The sequence below is a fragment of the Mycetomoellerius zeteki genome, unplaced genomic scaffold (assembly GCF_001594055.1).
Source record: "Mycetomoellerius zeteki isolate Tzet28-1 unplaced genomic scaffold, Tzet1.0 scaffold149, whole genome shotgun sequence".
Lineage (NCBI taxonomy): Eukaryota > Metazoa > Arthropoda > Insecta > Hymenoptera > Formicidae > Mycetomoellerius > Mycetomoellerius zeteki.
In genome coordinates this window covers 2,706,817-2,723,760 of record NW_017256436.1, presented here as the reverse complement: position 1 = coordinate 2,723,760, position 16,944 = coordinate 2,706,817, and the positions used below count along the sequence as shown (strand labels likewise).

The 16,944-nt window shown below is 29.8% G+C and overlaps 2 protein-coding genes across 2 annotated transcripts; both read left to right on the top strand.

Annotated features, from left to right (window-relative positions):
- Nucleotides 1-544: 544 nt before the first annotated feature.
- On the top strand, nt 545-6,692 carry LOC108720325 (prosaposin). The gene is made up of 14 exons (XM_018444274.1): nt 545-762; nt 1,652-1,751; nt 2,023-2,383; nt 3,422-3,724; nt 3,802-3,990; nt 4,065-4,184; nt 4,273-4,539; nt 4,623-4,757; nt 4,824-4,988; nt 5,068-5,287; nt 5,395-5,709; nt 5,781-5,920; nt 6,006-6,230; nt 6,303-6,692. The coding sequence occupies exons 1-14, from the start codon at nt 723-725 to the stop codon at nt 6,348-6,350; spliced, it is 2,628 nt and encodes an 875-aa protein (XP_018299776.1). The 5' UTR covers nt 545-722; the 3' UTR covers nt 6,351-6,692.
- A 4,817-nt stretch (nt 6,693-11,509) lies between these two features.
- LOC108732202 (prosaposin-like) lies at nt 11,510-14,211 on the top strand. The gene is made up of 5 exons (XM_018462882.1): nt 11,510-11,561; nt 13,270-13,502; nt 13,578-13,712; nt 13,773-13,931; nt 14,023-14,211. Exons 1-5 carry the CDS (start codon nt 11,510-11,512, stop codon nt 14,209-14,211), a joined length of 768 nt encoding a protein of 255 aa, XP_018318384.1.
- Nucleotides 14,212-16,944: the final 2,733 nt, after the last annotated feature.

Genomic DNA, 16,944 nt, shown 5'->3' with positions numbered 1-16,944 from the left:
TCTCGCAAACACATGACACACAAGAACGTACATGATGAATGTTTGCGAATGTGCGTACCGTACTTATTGCTGATTGTTAAAAATTGCATTATCAAGCAAAAATTATCAAAGAAACATTGTTTTTTCAAAGAGACAGAAATTAAGTTTAAAAGTAAAATTCCAAAAATGTCTCTGAGAATCAATAACATTTCATAAAAATTCCTGATTTTCAAGGGTAAACAAGAAATCTGAACATTCTAGATTTTCCAGATTTTTTCAGGTAACAAACACAATCCTGTGAAGGTTCCAGTATTGTATAGTATACAGGAATGAAAAATAGAACTTACATTTGGTACCTGGAGCCATGGAAAATTGAACAAAGACAGCCCTGTGCGATACACATGGAAAACGAACCGCGTGATTGGTCGCCGTGACGACTCAGCAGTGTGTGCGCATGTGCACGTACGACCGTTGCCAATGGATTAACGCCGAACGTTGCCGAGCATTGCCGAAGCCATGAATTGCGTTTCCCGGAACGAAATTGACGGAAAGCGGATCTTGCGGTACAGCTTACAGCGTATTCGTCGTTCAGCCGTTGGTATCGATGCGTCGGGAGGCGCTGTTTGTGACTAATTTAATCGTTAATCGATAATTGAATTTAATCGACAACCGAATTGCGCGTAATTTCATATCGTGAAATCTTCGGACTTCGGACTGGCGGAGTAAGGAGACATCGTGGAAACATGAAGGAGATCCTTATCGCGCTCAGCGCGATTCTAGCTGGTAAGTCTATGTCTCATCTGCATGTCCTATTTCCGCTCTGCGAAAAATTTTTCTCCCGATGGTTCTCGTAATCGTCGAAAGTGATCCCTGTTTTGCGTCATCCCGATGTCCTATCATTCTCGCGACAATCCCGCCCCACAATGCGCATTTCTATCTAGAATGTGTTTTGTTTGGCAACTCGTACTTACGTATACGTAATCTATAAATGTACCTCGGCCTCGTAAACATTATGACGTTGCGGACATTGTATAGTTTTGTTTACGAGTGACTTTTAGTTTTATTTTTGAACGATTTATTTAGCGTCCAGCTCATTATTGACTTTTATCGGTCTCTTCCATCTGTCAGATCTCCCTTTCCCGCAGTCTTTTCTTTCGGTCTTTTGTTATTGCGCTCTCTTAGCGTCCGTCTCTTTCTCTCTGTCCTTCTCGCGTTGCCGGGTAATCACGTTTCCATTACTCATTGCGAAGAAACTCTAGGATGAATAGGATGACTCAGTTGATTTGAGCTTGTAATTTGTTAATTTAGATGGAATGTACGATTGAAAACAGAATTACTCGATTGTATTGCGATAACAATGATAATGGCTTATAATAACGTTCTTGATAATTCTTATCATCGAATGATGAGCAAATCTTGAGTGTTTTCTTAGCATTGTTTCAAAATTCTATATTATTGAGTCGCTCATTTATTTCCATGAATGTACCAAATATAGCAGACATGGAAACTGTGAACAAGGCAATGAATGCTTCCTGCCTTGGGGATTATTCATCGTTTCAAGAAGTTGAAAACTAAGCCAAGAATTTTATTTTTTTATTTTAGACTTTTTTGTAATTAATTTATAAGATTGTACCTGAAAATGATAAAATAGATACAATTTTCTAATTTTCAGTAACCGCAGCTAGAGTGATCATATCTGCTAACACAGAAGATGGTCTTTTGGGTAGAAATGAATGTACGTGGGGTCCAAGTTACTGGTGCGAGAATCTAAAGTAGGTTTTTTTTAATAATTATTTTAATATATTTTTTCTGCATATATTGAAATAAAGTAGTAAAATGATGAAATAGATTTATAAAATGTATTCAAAATGCATTCATTATGTATTTATAATATACAGTATAATTGTTAAATAAACAGTAATGATAAAACATTGAAATTAGCTTTCTATATCTTTTATTTTAATTAATTTTTTTATAATTGATATAATTAGTATAACATTGTAATAATAATGATTATACTAATATTACTGATATTAATAATAGGACAGCTAAACAATGTAGCAATGTCAAACATTGTATTCATAAATATTGGGAGCAGATGGAAGTTCCAGAAGATAATGATAATGTATGTGGAATTTGTAAAGATATGGTAAAACAGGCGCGAGATCAATTGGAGAGTAATCAGACTCAACAAGATCTGAAAGATGTCTTTGAAGGAAGTTGCAAACTAATTCACATTAAACCAGTTGTTGACGAATGTATCAAACTTGTGGATCAATTTATTCCTGAACTTGTAGAGACACTGGCATCTCAAATGAATCCGTCTGTCGTTTGTTCTGTCGCAGGATTGTGTAACAATGCTCATATAGATAAATTGCTTACAGAGTATCAAACTTCGATAAAGGTAAGGACAGTATCAGTTCTGTTTTGCTATTTTATTACATCACCTTGTTTTATTATATCGCCTTGAATAGATCAAAACTTCCAAACTTGATTTCATTACAATTTTAGTTTTTATAGGATGAGATTGTAAAGTCCCTTGCCTAACCTCCATTCTGAAAGAAACAATTAAGTTTGAATTTTTGTTTTTCAAATGATAATTATCACAATTTGTTTATTGTTAATTACCTTGGGATTAAATTTGTTTTACAAATTTTGTTTTTATTAAGATATTTTTGCATTTAAAATTTTTACTGTCTAATACAAATTCGACAATCAAATCCGAATCTTATAGTGAATTTGGTTGAACACACTAGTGCATATACACTAATTTAATCTAAATGTAAAAATAAAATGAAAATATTTTACATCATAAAATACATATTTTACTTCAAAGCATAATAAATATATTATGGATTTCACGATTGCTCAGACTATTCTAGATTGAGTTATCTAAAGTCCTATTTTTTGTGCATTATTTAAATTTGCATTTATTGGTTAAAAAAGTTATGCTATTTTTTTCAAAATAATTCAATTATACCAATTATCATCAAATAATCTATTGACATTCATATATATATATATATATATATAATATATAATATAATAGAGTGTATATAGTCTCAAAGTCCCTCAATATTTCGGAAAATAAGTATTTTCGAAAGAAATGTTTATTTTCCACAACATTTTTCATATATTCTATATGTATGAACGTATATGAAAATATTAATGAATGCTATTCAATGCAGATTAAGTCTCACTAATCTAAATTGTTCAAAAATATTCAAAGGCGATAGATATGAAAATAGCATTCATTAACATTCTCACATATATTCATGTATTCATTATTTTATTTAATTATCACAATAATAAAATTTATAAATATTATATATCGAATTTTATATCTGTATGTTTGATAAATAACAGTGGATAAAGAATGTTAGTATGTATCAGCATGATTGGTAAAGTGACTGTTGACAAAGAACATATGTTATATTTTTAGAAGGACGAAACAAAATTAGTTGTATTAAAGAATGATGAACTTGAGCCTGACGAGTGCACCAAATGTTACACGATAGCAAAGTATATGGAAAATAAATTGCATCATACACCGCAGAACACAATGCTTCTACAATTTTTGAATGTTTGCGGTCAACTTAGTTCTTACTCGGATTCCTGTTCGGCCATTGTTATGAAACATTTTGATGCCATTTATAACCATTTGCAGGATAATTTCAATGCGGATAATATATGTCACTTATCGGGACAGTGCAGCAGCAAATATCATAAACACGAAAATAGTACAGTAAGTATAATAACATATATATTAATAATATCTATTTAGCTCTCTGAATTTTATTTTAATATGTATTGCAATAATAGGTTCCAGAAGTAGAGATAACACCATTGTCAAGTGTAGGCATGGTAGAAGTTGAAGATGATCTCCCATGTAAGTTGTGTGAGCAACTTGTGGGTCATTTGAAAGATCTTTTAGTTGCAAACACGACGGAGATAGAATTTAAAGAAGTTCTCCTAGGTCTTTGTAAGCAAACTAAATCTTTTGCCGATGAGGTTTGTATTTTAAATAAATAGTCATATATTTTTTTTTGTTTCATATGTCTAGTACTAATGGAGATTATTTCTAGTGTAAAGCCATAATTGAAGAGTATTATGTACAAATTTATGAATATCTTACAAAAGGATTGAATAGTAATGTTATCTGTCAAATGTCTGGAATTTGTCCTAGTCCTGACAAAACGGTGCAAGTAAGGACATATTGCATTTTATAAGTAATAAAATATACTTTATAGATTTAAAAAAAATCTGATTATATCTTGTTTTATGTTAAAATAGGGACCAATTTGGCCTTTGGTCCCAGTAGAAGTAGCAAATATAGGAATGAAGGTAATGGAAAAGGTACAACCTCGAAAAGGGGTGGCTGAAGTTACTATTGGCAAAGAATATCCAAAATCAGAAGCTGAAGAGATGCAACTACCTTTTGAAAGATTGATGCCTCTTTCTTTAGTGCAATCTGAAAGTGTTGATGGAATGAAAGCCTGTACATTTTGCGAGTATTTGTTGCATTATATTCAAGACGCTATTACAAATCCTGTAACTGAGGTAACGAGAATATTAAATTTTATGAAATGTATATATGTAAACATAACACACAATTCATACTTATAAATACATCAAAATTTAAGGAGAAAGTGAAAGAATTTCTTGGAAAAATATGTACAAAGGTACCTTCTTCCATTGAAGGCGAATGTGAACAATTTGTAAATACTTACGGGGATGTAGTTGTGGCCCTACTTGCCCAGGAAATTGATCCATCACAGGTAATGTATTTTTTGTATTTAAAATATGGAGATCAATAAAAAATATAACTTATTGTGTTATTTAAGATTTGTCCTATGCTACGTATTTGCCCATCAGAAGCATTGTTAAACATATGGAAAAAAATTCCTAAAGAGTTTACCATTACAGAAGAAAAAGATAAACCAGGTTGTCCATTGTGTTTGCTTGCAGTACAGCAGATTTATAATGCTATCGAAAATAATAGAACTGAGGTATTAATCCGCTGTTTATCATGTTTATAATGATTATGTTTGAGTATACAATTTATTTAATATAATATTAATATTACAGGCTAACATTAGAGCTGAATTGAATAAATTATGTAATCATTTGCCACGTAATTTGATCGATGAATGCACAGATTTTGTGAAATCATATAGCGACGAACTTGTAGAGATGATACTTACAGATTTGTCTCCCCAGGAAGTATGCGAATATCTTCGTTTATGTGTGTCAACCAAAGATCCTGGTCCAAAACATAACTATATTACTGAGCAGGATGGAGAAATACGTAAGTTATTTCTTGAAGTATATATGTAAATGAAGAATAGAGCAATTTGTTACAATCATTTTATAACAAAAATATTTGTAAGACAGAAAACATTTTTAATATTTCAGTAACCAATGAGATACCTGAATATCCATTACATATAGTTCAACCCACAAATTCTTTATCCGATAGTGGGTGTGTAATTTGTGAATTTGTAATGAAATATATTGATAAAGAGATTGGTAACAAAAAGGCGCGGGATAAAATCGAAAATGTGGTACATGGTGTGTGCAATCATTTACCAAAAACAGTTGCCAAGGAATGCAATGACTTTGTGGATAACTATGCTGACACCGTAATAAGAATTCTTTCAGAGGATGTCAGTCCTAAAGAGGCCTGTAGGGTGTTAGGTCTTTGCACCGTGAGCATGGTACAAATTCAAGGTACAGAAATAATTATGTTATAAATTTTGCCAATATTATATGGGAATGTATACATAATTTAATTATTACAGAATCTGTAACTGAATGTGCCTTATGTCGAGCAATTATATCGCAAATTGATAAGCTGTTAGGTGATTCAAAGGTGGACGCTGAAATCGAAGAAGTTGTTAGGAAGGTGTGCAAGTATCTACCAGCAGATAAACAAGATATGGTAATATCTTATTACTTTACGATTTCTTTTTTTTTTTTTTGCGAAAAACCAATATAACTTAAAACTAAAATTTAAATTTGTACAGTGCAACAAGATGGTGAATATTTACGGGCCCAGTATAATAAATATGCTGAAAGATGATATTGATAGTGAACAAATGTGCAGCAAAATGGCTTTATGCTCTTCCAATGACTATTTTGCAATGTCACTTATGAATTCACGTGTATCACGATCAATTACCGAGTCTAAAAAATGTACGTGGGGCAAAGATTTCGTGTGCGAAAACGAAGAAATAGCGAGACTTTGCAACGTAAGTATACAAACCTGTGATATTATTAAGAAAGTATGAACAATAGTTTTTAAATTACTGGTTTTGAATTAGGTTACGAAGCAGTGCGAAGAACACCGCAAAAATGGTGAAGTTCAATAATTTTTTCAATTAAGAGTGATTGCACAAGCTGCAAATTGGAGGCAAACATAAGAAGTGAGAACAAAGCGTGATGCGTTATGCTCCTCAATTGAAAGTGTTAGACTTCTGGAGATATTAGCTGTAGCCTATTTCATGTTATGATATTATATATAGATCATCTTTTTATTAAATCTCTCTAACTGTATTCGAGTGCTCAAATAATATTGATCTGTGTAGACATGACGAATGCCATGCGATTTTCATATTTGAACCAAATAATACGCGTAGTTGCCGTACCTAAGTTATGTTGACGAAATTTCTAATTTTTAATAACACCGCAAGGGTCTATTATTTTCTTCAATTAAAATAAAATGCTGTTTTATACAATCGAAATAATATATTAAAAAATATGAATACCGTCTTTCTACGTATTTTTTTTTTTTTAATATAACTGACCTATAGCAATGATCTGTTATTTTTACTGTGATAATGGTAAAATAAATACATTTGATTCTGTATATTGTATTCTTAAAATTGTATGATTATTATATATATTTTTTTTAATAAACATTCTCTTTCTTTTGCATGTGGGATATATTACCTGGAAAATTTCCACTTCTCCAATCGCAATATTACGACAATTGAGAATGTTTATTCCTGAAAAGATAAAATTTTATAACTACATAAACACGAAAATTTTTAATTCATCGAGACAGAACGAGGCGCACGACTGTTCACGTTGTCGATGGATTTATTGTTAGATTACGTATGAGTTGTGCAAAATGATGAATATTATCGACTATTGCTGAAGTCATAAATTGTTTCCCGAAACGAAAAACTGCTTTTGAAGTTAAAATAATGATTCATCGTTCAGCAATCGGTGTCGATTACTTAATCTGGAAGGGTTTATTGTTCACGACTCATGTCGTTTGATCATCACGTGTTCAATCACGCAGTAATTCAACTACGTACAATTTGTATTTGGAATAAATTGTCTTCTCCACGTTTTATTTTTAAATGACGAGATAAAGTATGATGAAAATTTTATTCACGCTTGACACGATTCTAGCTGATTGATATTTCGCCGCGCTTTTCATCTTCGTTTTTTCTCCGACAATTTTCTCATGTTCATTGCATTTAAAAATGAAATAGATATATCTATATACAAAACTTGCCTTAAACAAGAAGGAAAGTTTTAGTACTATTTAATTAGTGCAACAATAAAAAATAAAATGAGAGAGAGAGAGAGAACTTAAAGATTCATTATATATAGAGATACTTTTGTTATATATTATTCAGATTAGCTACAACCTTAGAGAGTGCGTGCGCGTGTATTATACACATATTATACCACACATGGTATATCTACATGGTTACACCGTCATGAGATGGTTTTCCATCGCAATTTTACATACTTTCGATCTTCTAATATTTTATATAAGTTTAAATTACAGTTTTATAAAGTTTAAATAACAAAATGACAATAACAATGAGAATATATAATTTTAACACATACTTTATCGGCGTATGCACGAAATTTTGCTTGGACAAAAGTAACTGCATGAAGGAAAGTAAAGATTTAAGTCACGTAGATCGTTTATAAGAATCTGTGATCAATATAAATATCAAGTATGTTAATCGTTACAAGACAAAAGCAAGGTTGTCATTAATTCTAAAAATTGTATGTCAAGGACAAATACATAAATAAGTCATATATATATATGTATTTGAAGGGTAAAAATCATATGTTAAAATATAAATTAAGATAGGATTCATGTTCGTAAACTATTTAAAATTGAAAAATAAGCATGATGGAAATATATAATATATTTGTATCGTTTTTTATTCATGGAGATGTTTGTCCTCTCTTAGGATCATGCAGAAAATTGGACAAAGTTTGCGTGATGCGCACGGGGAAATAAACACGTGGTTACCACGATAGCAATATGTGCGCACGCTTAATGTGCAAGTTATTGTCGATGAATTTATTGTTGGATTACGTATATGAATTGAAAAATGGTTTTTGAAGTTATAACAATTCGTTATTCAGCAGTCAATGTCATTTAGTCTGGAAGTGCCATACACGACTCATGCTTTTTGATCATCGCACGCTCAATCACTCAGTATAATCTAACTACACACAATTTGTATTTAAAAAAATACAAATTATCTTCACTACGTTATCTTTGAAATGATGAGACAAAGCATGAAGGAAGTTTTAATCATGTTCGGAGCGATTCTAGCTGGTGAGTTGACATTTTGCCGCCCTTTTCATATCTGCTTTTTCTCTCTAATAATTTTCACATATATGTTTTTTGTACTCAAAATAAAATAAAATGTTTAGTAAATTTAAAAGTTGCTTGCAATTAAACTAAATGTCACTCGCAAATAAAATTAAATTTGCAAAGTTTCAAATATCAGAATATTTATTGCAAAATTGAAGTACAAATATTACAAATATTACATGCGCTTAACTGTTAAATAAAAAAATATTCCAAAAAAAGAAACTCGCATCAGAGAAAGATTATTGCTAAGTGATAAAGAAAATAAAAATAATGACATAAGAATAATTTATTTCCAACAAACACCAAATTAGTTATAATTTACTCAACAATATAACTAATATAATATACGTGTTATATTGTAATTATATTATTGAATAGGAAATTACAACTAAGTATGTTAACTTGATGTTTTCTGGAGTTATAATATATGCAATATATACCCGATGACTATATAGTTAATCTAATTATATAATAGGTATCAAAAATATCCTTAATATAATATTAATTTATTTTTAAGTTTATTTTTTATTATTGTACCTGGGCTGTATTAAAACTTCCTTCTTCGCCAAATTTAGACTATACATACAGATGCGCGGTTAGCACGCACTATTTGATTTTTTATTTTTTACTTTTTATCATACTTATTCAAATGCTTGAATACTTAAAAGAAATTTTTAATATTTAAAATAAATTTTTTTAATCTTTCAGTAATCAGTGAAGTACCTGGGTATCCATTACAACCCGCTAATATTTCTGATGATGTTTGTATAATTTGTAAAATTGTATTACAAATTACGGATAAAACTATTAATATAAATGACGACACGCGAGAGGCAATCGCAAAGGCTGCACATAATACGTGCAATTATTTTCCACAAACAGTTGCCACGGAATGCAATTACTTTGTGAATAAGTATGGTGACACTATAATAAATGCCCTCTCAAAAGGTGTCAATCCTAAAGAAACATGTACTCGGCTAGGTTTTTGCAAAGGAAGCATATTATAAATCCAAGATATAAATTACAAGAAATAAATTAAAATTTTTGTTAATATTATATGGAAATGTGTATGATCTAATTATTTACTTCGACATAGAATCCGTATTTGAATATGTCCTATGTTGAGTAATTATATCGTACATTGATAAGTTATTGATTGAATTAAATTACGAAGTAATGTGAAGATTACTGCAAAAGAATGGTAGGTACGTAAATAAAAATAAAAGTTTTCAATCACGAGTGATGTACAATCGTGATCAGAACGGTTGCAACACTTTTTTTTCAATGAGTTTTGGAATATAGTCTGCTCATCAAGCGATTGGTTTTTACTTATAGATCCATAAATAAAAACCAATCGCTTGATGAGTAGGTTGTATTCTAAAACTCATTGAAAAAAAGTGTTGCAACCGTTCTGACAATGACCGTACAAGCTACAAATTGGAGGCGAATGTAAGAAATAAGAACAGAGTGATGCATTACGTTCCTCAATTGGAAGTATCAGATATGGAATCATTATAGCTATAGCTTATTTTATGTTATATATATATATATATGTATATCCAAATGATCTTTTTATCAAATCTCTGTATATTCGAGCACTCAGATAATATTGATCTGTGTAAACACGACGATTACTATTCGATTTTTGAATATTTGAACCAAATAATACGCATTTGCTATATTTAAATTGACAGACATGTACGTCACAGAATTTGATAATTTTTACAAACGTCATAAGGATTCATTTTCTTCAATTAAAATAAAATAAGTTGCTATATCTCAAGCTATATCTCAAGCTTTAAAAACATAAATTGTCTGCTTGAGACATAGCAACTTATTTTATTTTAATTAATGTTAAATAGAAATGTTGACATTAAATAAAAAAATATATGTTTAGAAAACTGTCAAAATGTTTTGAAAAGGTTTATTTTAAATTAGTTTTTAAAAAACGTTTAATATACGCTACAAAAAAAAAAGTCTTATAAATATTTTTACATAACGTTTATTATATAGTTTTAAAAGCATATTAAATTTTTAACATTTATATTTTAATTTATTACATAATTTTTAACATTTATTAAATGTAATGTTGATCGAGTATTTTGTATAATCTAAATGATATATAACGAATCTAAATTCCGTCTCTCTATTTGTATTTTTTCTATATACATTTAACTTATAGCAATAATTTGTTATTTTTAATTGTGATAATTGCGGAATAAAAAATAAAAAAATATTTGATTCCGAATTTATGAGTTTTATTTCTAAAAATGTATGATTTATATCATATTCTTTAAATAAAATATTCTCTCTCTCTCTCTCCCTCTCTGCGTATGAGATATTTTGTCTGAAATATTTCCTTTTTTCAATCACAATATATAACGATAATCTAGAATATTACATATATTTTTTTTGAAAGATAAAGACAATAATTACATAGCGCCGCATGAAAATTTTCAGTTCATCCAATCATAGATACAATTCTACCGGTTTTACTCATACAAACGTAAATTGTTTGAAAAGACTTCCTTCATTTAGAAAATTGGACAAAGTAGCCTTGCGTGATGCATATGGGGAATGAAAACACGTGGTTGCTGCAATGGCTCAGTAATGTGTGCGCACACTTGAGCGTGCACGTCGATGGATTTATTGTCGGACTACATGTGAGTTGTGTGAAAAGACGAATACTACCGATTATTGCCGAAGTCATGAATTGTTTTCCGAAACGGTTTTTGAAGTTACAACGATTCGTGGTCCAACAATCGATTAGTCTGAAAGTGTCGTTCATGACTTTTACGCCATTTGATCGTCGCGCGCTCAATTACGTCGTAACTCAACTGTGCACAATTTGTATAGTGCAATACAAATTGTCTTCGCTACATCGACTTTGAAGTGATGAGGAAAAGCATGAAAGAAATTTTGATTGTGCTCAGTGCGATTTTAGCTGGTGAGTTGACATCTCACGCTTTTCCTATCCGTTTTATCCTCCCATAACAATTTTTTCATATGTACGGTCTTTGTTCTTAAAATGAAATATAGTTTAAATTTGCCGAAAACGAAAAGAAAAGTTTTTTAGTGCATTAATTTCAGTATAGCAATAAAAAGTATACTTATAAAGATAGATTACGTATATTAAGGATACTTCTGCTACGTATTATTTAAACTATCTATAAACTTTTCAGTATATATACATATTCTAAGTTGTCTTACGTTATAATTCTGTTTCTTTTTGACGTTTCAGGAACGCGCTTTCATTGCAGCACTATCAGTGCATTCTATCTTTGTTTTACGTCTAACGATAGAATGATGCATTAACGTTGAAAGCATACTTCCAGAAACATAGTCTTTGTCACATCGCGATAATCTCATTCTGATGCGCACTTCTTTCTGGAATACTTTTTTTTTGTTTAGCAGTTACGCGCATGTAATATTTGTACCTTCACCTTGTAAATATTGCGACATTTAAAATCTTTATTTGCAAGCAATGTTTAATTTTATTTGCGAGTCACATTTAGACCGGCATTTATAGTCGATTCTTATATTTAAAATTATCTTAAATACAATCTTAAGATGTCATAAATCAATTACAGAGTTGTGTGTTATTAGCATTTTAAGATATTATTTAAGACGATCTTGAAATAAGAATTGTCTATGGTTAGCTTTTCTGATCTTAGCTTTTATTTGTGACCGAAGTTTAGTTTTATTTATAAGTTTTTTTTTATTTCATTTGGATACAATGTTTAATTTCCAGTACGTATAATAGCTTTAGATTTCATCGGTTATTTTTCTATTACAAAATCCTTTCAATCTTCCTTTCTCGCGGGCTTTTTTTCCTTTTTTGTTATCATTGTCTTTCTGTTTTTCTTTCTGTCCTTGCATCGCGGGATTTGTTTTTGTCATGACAAAAGTACCGTATGTACTGAAAATACTGTATAAATACAAGATAAATCTGTTGATTTGAACTTTTAATTTATTTAGGTAGAATGTAAGATTATCGTTAACCGAAATCTTGTAATATTACAATAACGATAATAGCTTATAATATGCTAATGCCAATAATGCTTATTATCGAATGATAATACGAACAAGATATTTCCTTACAATAATATTTCAAAATTCTATATTGTTGAGTCACTGATATATTTCTATGAATACACTAATTGTAGCAGAAATAAAAAATTGTAAATGAGATATTTAAAGTTTTCTGAACTTAATATCAGCTTACGGATTTTTTGTTCATGTACAGCAAAGTACATGAACAGTAAAACAGCGACATATACACTGCCGTCGAAAATCTTGGCGGAATTGTTAAATGAAGACAGGCCAATATTATCTCCATTAAAGATTATTCACCTTCAGCACACGAAGCAGATTGATAAATGTTCAATGATTCTTTATTTGCATAATTAGTTATTATGCTTAAATCCAGCAAAAATTCAAGCCAAAGCCCAATTATATTAAAGAATCATTAAGCGTTCTGAAGAAATTACTGAGCTGATCTGTTTTGCGTGCTGAACGTGCCCACTATTAACGTTAAGAAGAGTTCAAATTATTATTTTGAAAATAATCTTGAATTTTTAACTCTAGATTTTTATAATATTCAACTTATAAGATCAGGATTGAAAATTATATGAATGCAATTCTTTAATTTTCAGTAATCACAGCTGAAATAATCGCAACTGATCCCAAAGTGAGTTTGATGGAAGAAGAACTTCGAAAAGAGGTTTCTCTAAAAAAACATTCTTCGGAAGTAGAAGTGCATTTACCACTTGAATTAATGCCTTATCCTTTGCAATCCGAAAATACTAATAGAACGAAAGTGTGTACATTGTGCGAATATTTATTACTAGTGTTTGTTTATTTTGGAGACATTACAAATGTAAATGAGGTAATAAATATCAAATGTTGTGACTTTGCGTATATAATATTATATATAGAATTCATAAATATATCAAAATTTAAGGAAAAAGTGAAAGAATTTCTTGGAAGAGTGTGTATAAAGGTACCTACTTCCGTTGGAGATGATTGTCAAAATGTTGTAAATACTTATGGAGGTGCAATTTTGGCCACACTTGCTATGGACATTGATCCATCTTTGGTAATATATTTTTGTATTTAATGAATCAGTAAAATATATATTTATTGTATGCAATTTAAGGTTTGTCCTATGATACGTATTTGTCCATCGGATGTATTAGTAAATATGTGGGAAGAAATTCCTAAGAATTTCATCAGTACAAAAAATGAGCCAAATTGTCCATTCTGTTTGCTTGCAGTATCACAGATTTATAATGTTGTTAGAAGCAATAAAACTGAGGTATTATATAGTCTACTATTTATTATATTAACAATATTTATGTTAAATTTGATTATTCATTCTATTCGATATAATAATATTAATGTTATAGGCTAGCATTGAAGTTGAACTGAATAAATTATGTAATCGTTTGCCACGTACTTTGAACGTTGTATGTACAAATTTTGTGCAGACGTTTAGCATAGGACTCGTAGGGTTACTACTTGTTGACTCGTCTACCGAGGAAGTATGCAATTATCTTCGTTTGTGTGTTCCAACTGATAATCCTGATGAAATGTAACTATTGTTGCAAAAGGTAGAGAGATATGTGAATTATTTCTTAGAATATACACACACAGAGAGAGAGAGAGGATAAAAATTTTTCAATTTTAACAATTTATCACAATTATTTTACAATAAAAATATTTTTTACGATAAAAATAAAAGGAATTTCTTTTTCAGTATTTAATCACTCTGAAACACATTTCAGTATAATCGCAATGAAATACCTGAATACTCATCATGTATAAGTCAATCCATGAAAGTAAATCCATGAACGAGTTGCATAATTTCGTGTAATACAAACTGCAAATTGAAAGCAAATCTAAGAAAGTGAGAACAAAGAAAATAATGTGCTATTCTCAATTTGAAATATCAGATCTGTGAAGATATTAGCTATAGCGAATAGCCTATTTTATATTGTTAGTACATATCAATCTTTAAATCTTTGTAATCAATAATATAAGTTGATATTTCATGTAATTGAAATGACACAATAAATTTATAATTTCATATGTCTTTGTTTTAAATTTAATCTATATATTATTTTATAATAGCAATAATCTATTATTTTTATAATTGTTATAATAATAAAATAAAGAATAAAAATTTATAAATAATTTGATATAAATTAATTGTTTATTATTAAAAATATATGATAAAACAGCGAAATAAAATTTATGAGTCTCCAAAAAATTACGAGGAAACACTGCGTTATCACTGCGTTAAATAGAAGATAACTGGTCTAACAATGTGACGAAGTCTTTCCGCCGTATTTTTATAATAAATAGATTCCTACCTAAAACCGTATCCCTATCTATCCGTGCTTCAGTCTATATTCCTACTTGTCTATATTTTGTCCTATTCATTTTCCTACCTACCTATATATTTTAATTTAAAAAAAAAATCTTTAATTAAAACCGCGACGTAACATGTGACTTATTAGGGGAACCGATTTGTTGGTTAATCCAGCGGGATACCTGAAACTTACTCAAGCGATTAGGATTTAAATGGGATCTTTCCAATCTCGTACATACAAGAGAAAATAGAAGAAAATATAAAAAAAATTAGGCAAATAAATAAGCTAATTTGTACATTACCTTATATTCCACATGATCAAAATTGACCACTTACCTTATTTTTTCCGTCATGTTCCTTCTTCTTTCTTCGGGCTAGATTGGATTTACCTTTCATCGCATCTGGTTACAGTCTGATCGTATTTCAACTAAAAATAAATAAGAAAGAGAAAACTCCTTGTTATCGGCTTATTATTATCGTCGACAGACAATCCCTATAAGCGCAAAATGTTCTTTAGAATGTTATATGGATATTATTAAAAAATTAAAATAATGGTATTATAATATTTCGAGGATACCATAAATATTTTTTTAATATTACGGGAGTATTCTATAGAGATTATATGTCCACTTATATAATACCCTAGGTATTATATCTTAATATTCCTGAAATATTATTAAAATATTTAAAAAAACTTATAAATATTAATTATTTTTAATTTTGTGCAATTTGAATTCACAATCCAATAACGAAAAGTTCTTGTCAGTCTATGCTGCATCTTGTGCTAAAAAAATGTTTCGACGTGATTTTAAGTACATATCCAGTTCTACAACTGCGTGCCAAAATTATTTTCAGTTTTTAAACGTATACTTATACTGAACAGATGTAAGTTTTACAAATTAAAGTAAATGCTGTTATATTTTTTAATGTTTATACGATATTACAGTAACATTAAATAAAAATGTTACTTTTAATTATCATATATTATCAGGAGTGGACATATAACCTTCCATTAATATTTTGAGAATATCATGTAATGTTGTATAATTTTAGTAAAATATTATTATAATGTTACATATTTAATATTCTAAGAATATGCCTAAAATATTACTTCATATTAAATAATGTTATGTGCTTATAAGGATGTTACGTTCGATTTGTATATACATACACGAGGCAATCGTATCAAAAACGATAAATTATTTAAAAAAGAATATTCACAAATTACAATATTCGCGTGAGAATTTCGATCGAACATAAGAGCGCATTCTGTGAATACGGGCCAGAAAATATATTCTTTCCGAAAATTGAAAACCAATTAGAATAAATAAATGATGGCTATTCGAAGAGAGAAATTGTATGAAAGGAAAACGAACTTATAAAATAATGACCAATCGATCTAAAAAATGCAAATCAAAGCAAAGTTATAAATTAATAATGAAGAATTAAATGCTTGTTTATCGAAATTTACGGGTGCACTTCCGAAAACCGGATCCCTCCGATTTCGATGAAATTTTGTAAAAAAAACTCCATTTTAGGTTAAAATGGAAATCCTTCAAAGGATTTTTGGCGACTGCCACGAAAAAGCTATTTTTTTTAAATAAAGCAATAAAATGCATGTTGTGTTTATATTAATAATGAAATTATCAATTTTATTGCATGAACTAAAGCGAATACAATATAGAATACATTTTGTAATACATTTTATAGTTTATTTTAATTATTAATTTCATCTCCTCTCCCCTTAGGAGCGCACAACTTCCACGCAAAAAGATTCTTACCCCACCTCCCTCTCTGCTTGGGGGCGCATGACTTCCACCCCACCCCCCCCTGCTTCCCAGTGAGAAATGACAATGGAATCGACGTCGAATCGACATCGATTTGACGTCGATTCGATGATTTCGACGTTGAATCGACATCGATTCGACATCGATTCCATTGTCATTTCTCACTGGGT

Excerpts from the sequence above, each read along its gene's own strand:
- LOC108732202 (XM_018462882.1), top strand. The coding sequence starts at position 11,510 with ATGAGGAAAAGCATGAAAGAAATTTTGATTGTGCTCAGTGCGATTTTA. Across the intron at positions 13,713-13,772 it reads TGGACATTGATCCATCTTTG|GTTTGTCCTATGATACGTAT; the intron begins GTAATATATTTT and ends ATGCAATTTAAG. Across the intron at positions 13,932-14,022 it reads TTAGAAGCAATAAAACTGAG|GCTAGCATTGAAGTTGAACT; the intron begins GTATTATATAGT and ends TTAATGTTATAG.
- LOC108720325 (XM_018444274.1), top strand. The coding sequence starts at position 723 with ATGAAGGAGATCCTTATCGCGCTCAGCGCGATTCTAGCTG. Across the intron at positions 5,288-5,394 it reads TGAGCAGGATGGAGAAATAC|TAACCAATGAGATACCTGAA; the intron begins GTAAGTTATTTC and ends TTAATATTTCAG. Across the intron at positions 6,231-6,302 it reads AAATAGCGAGACTTTGCAAC|GTTACGAAGCAGTGCGAAGA; the intron begins GTAAGTATACAA and ends GTTTTGAATTAG.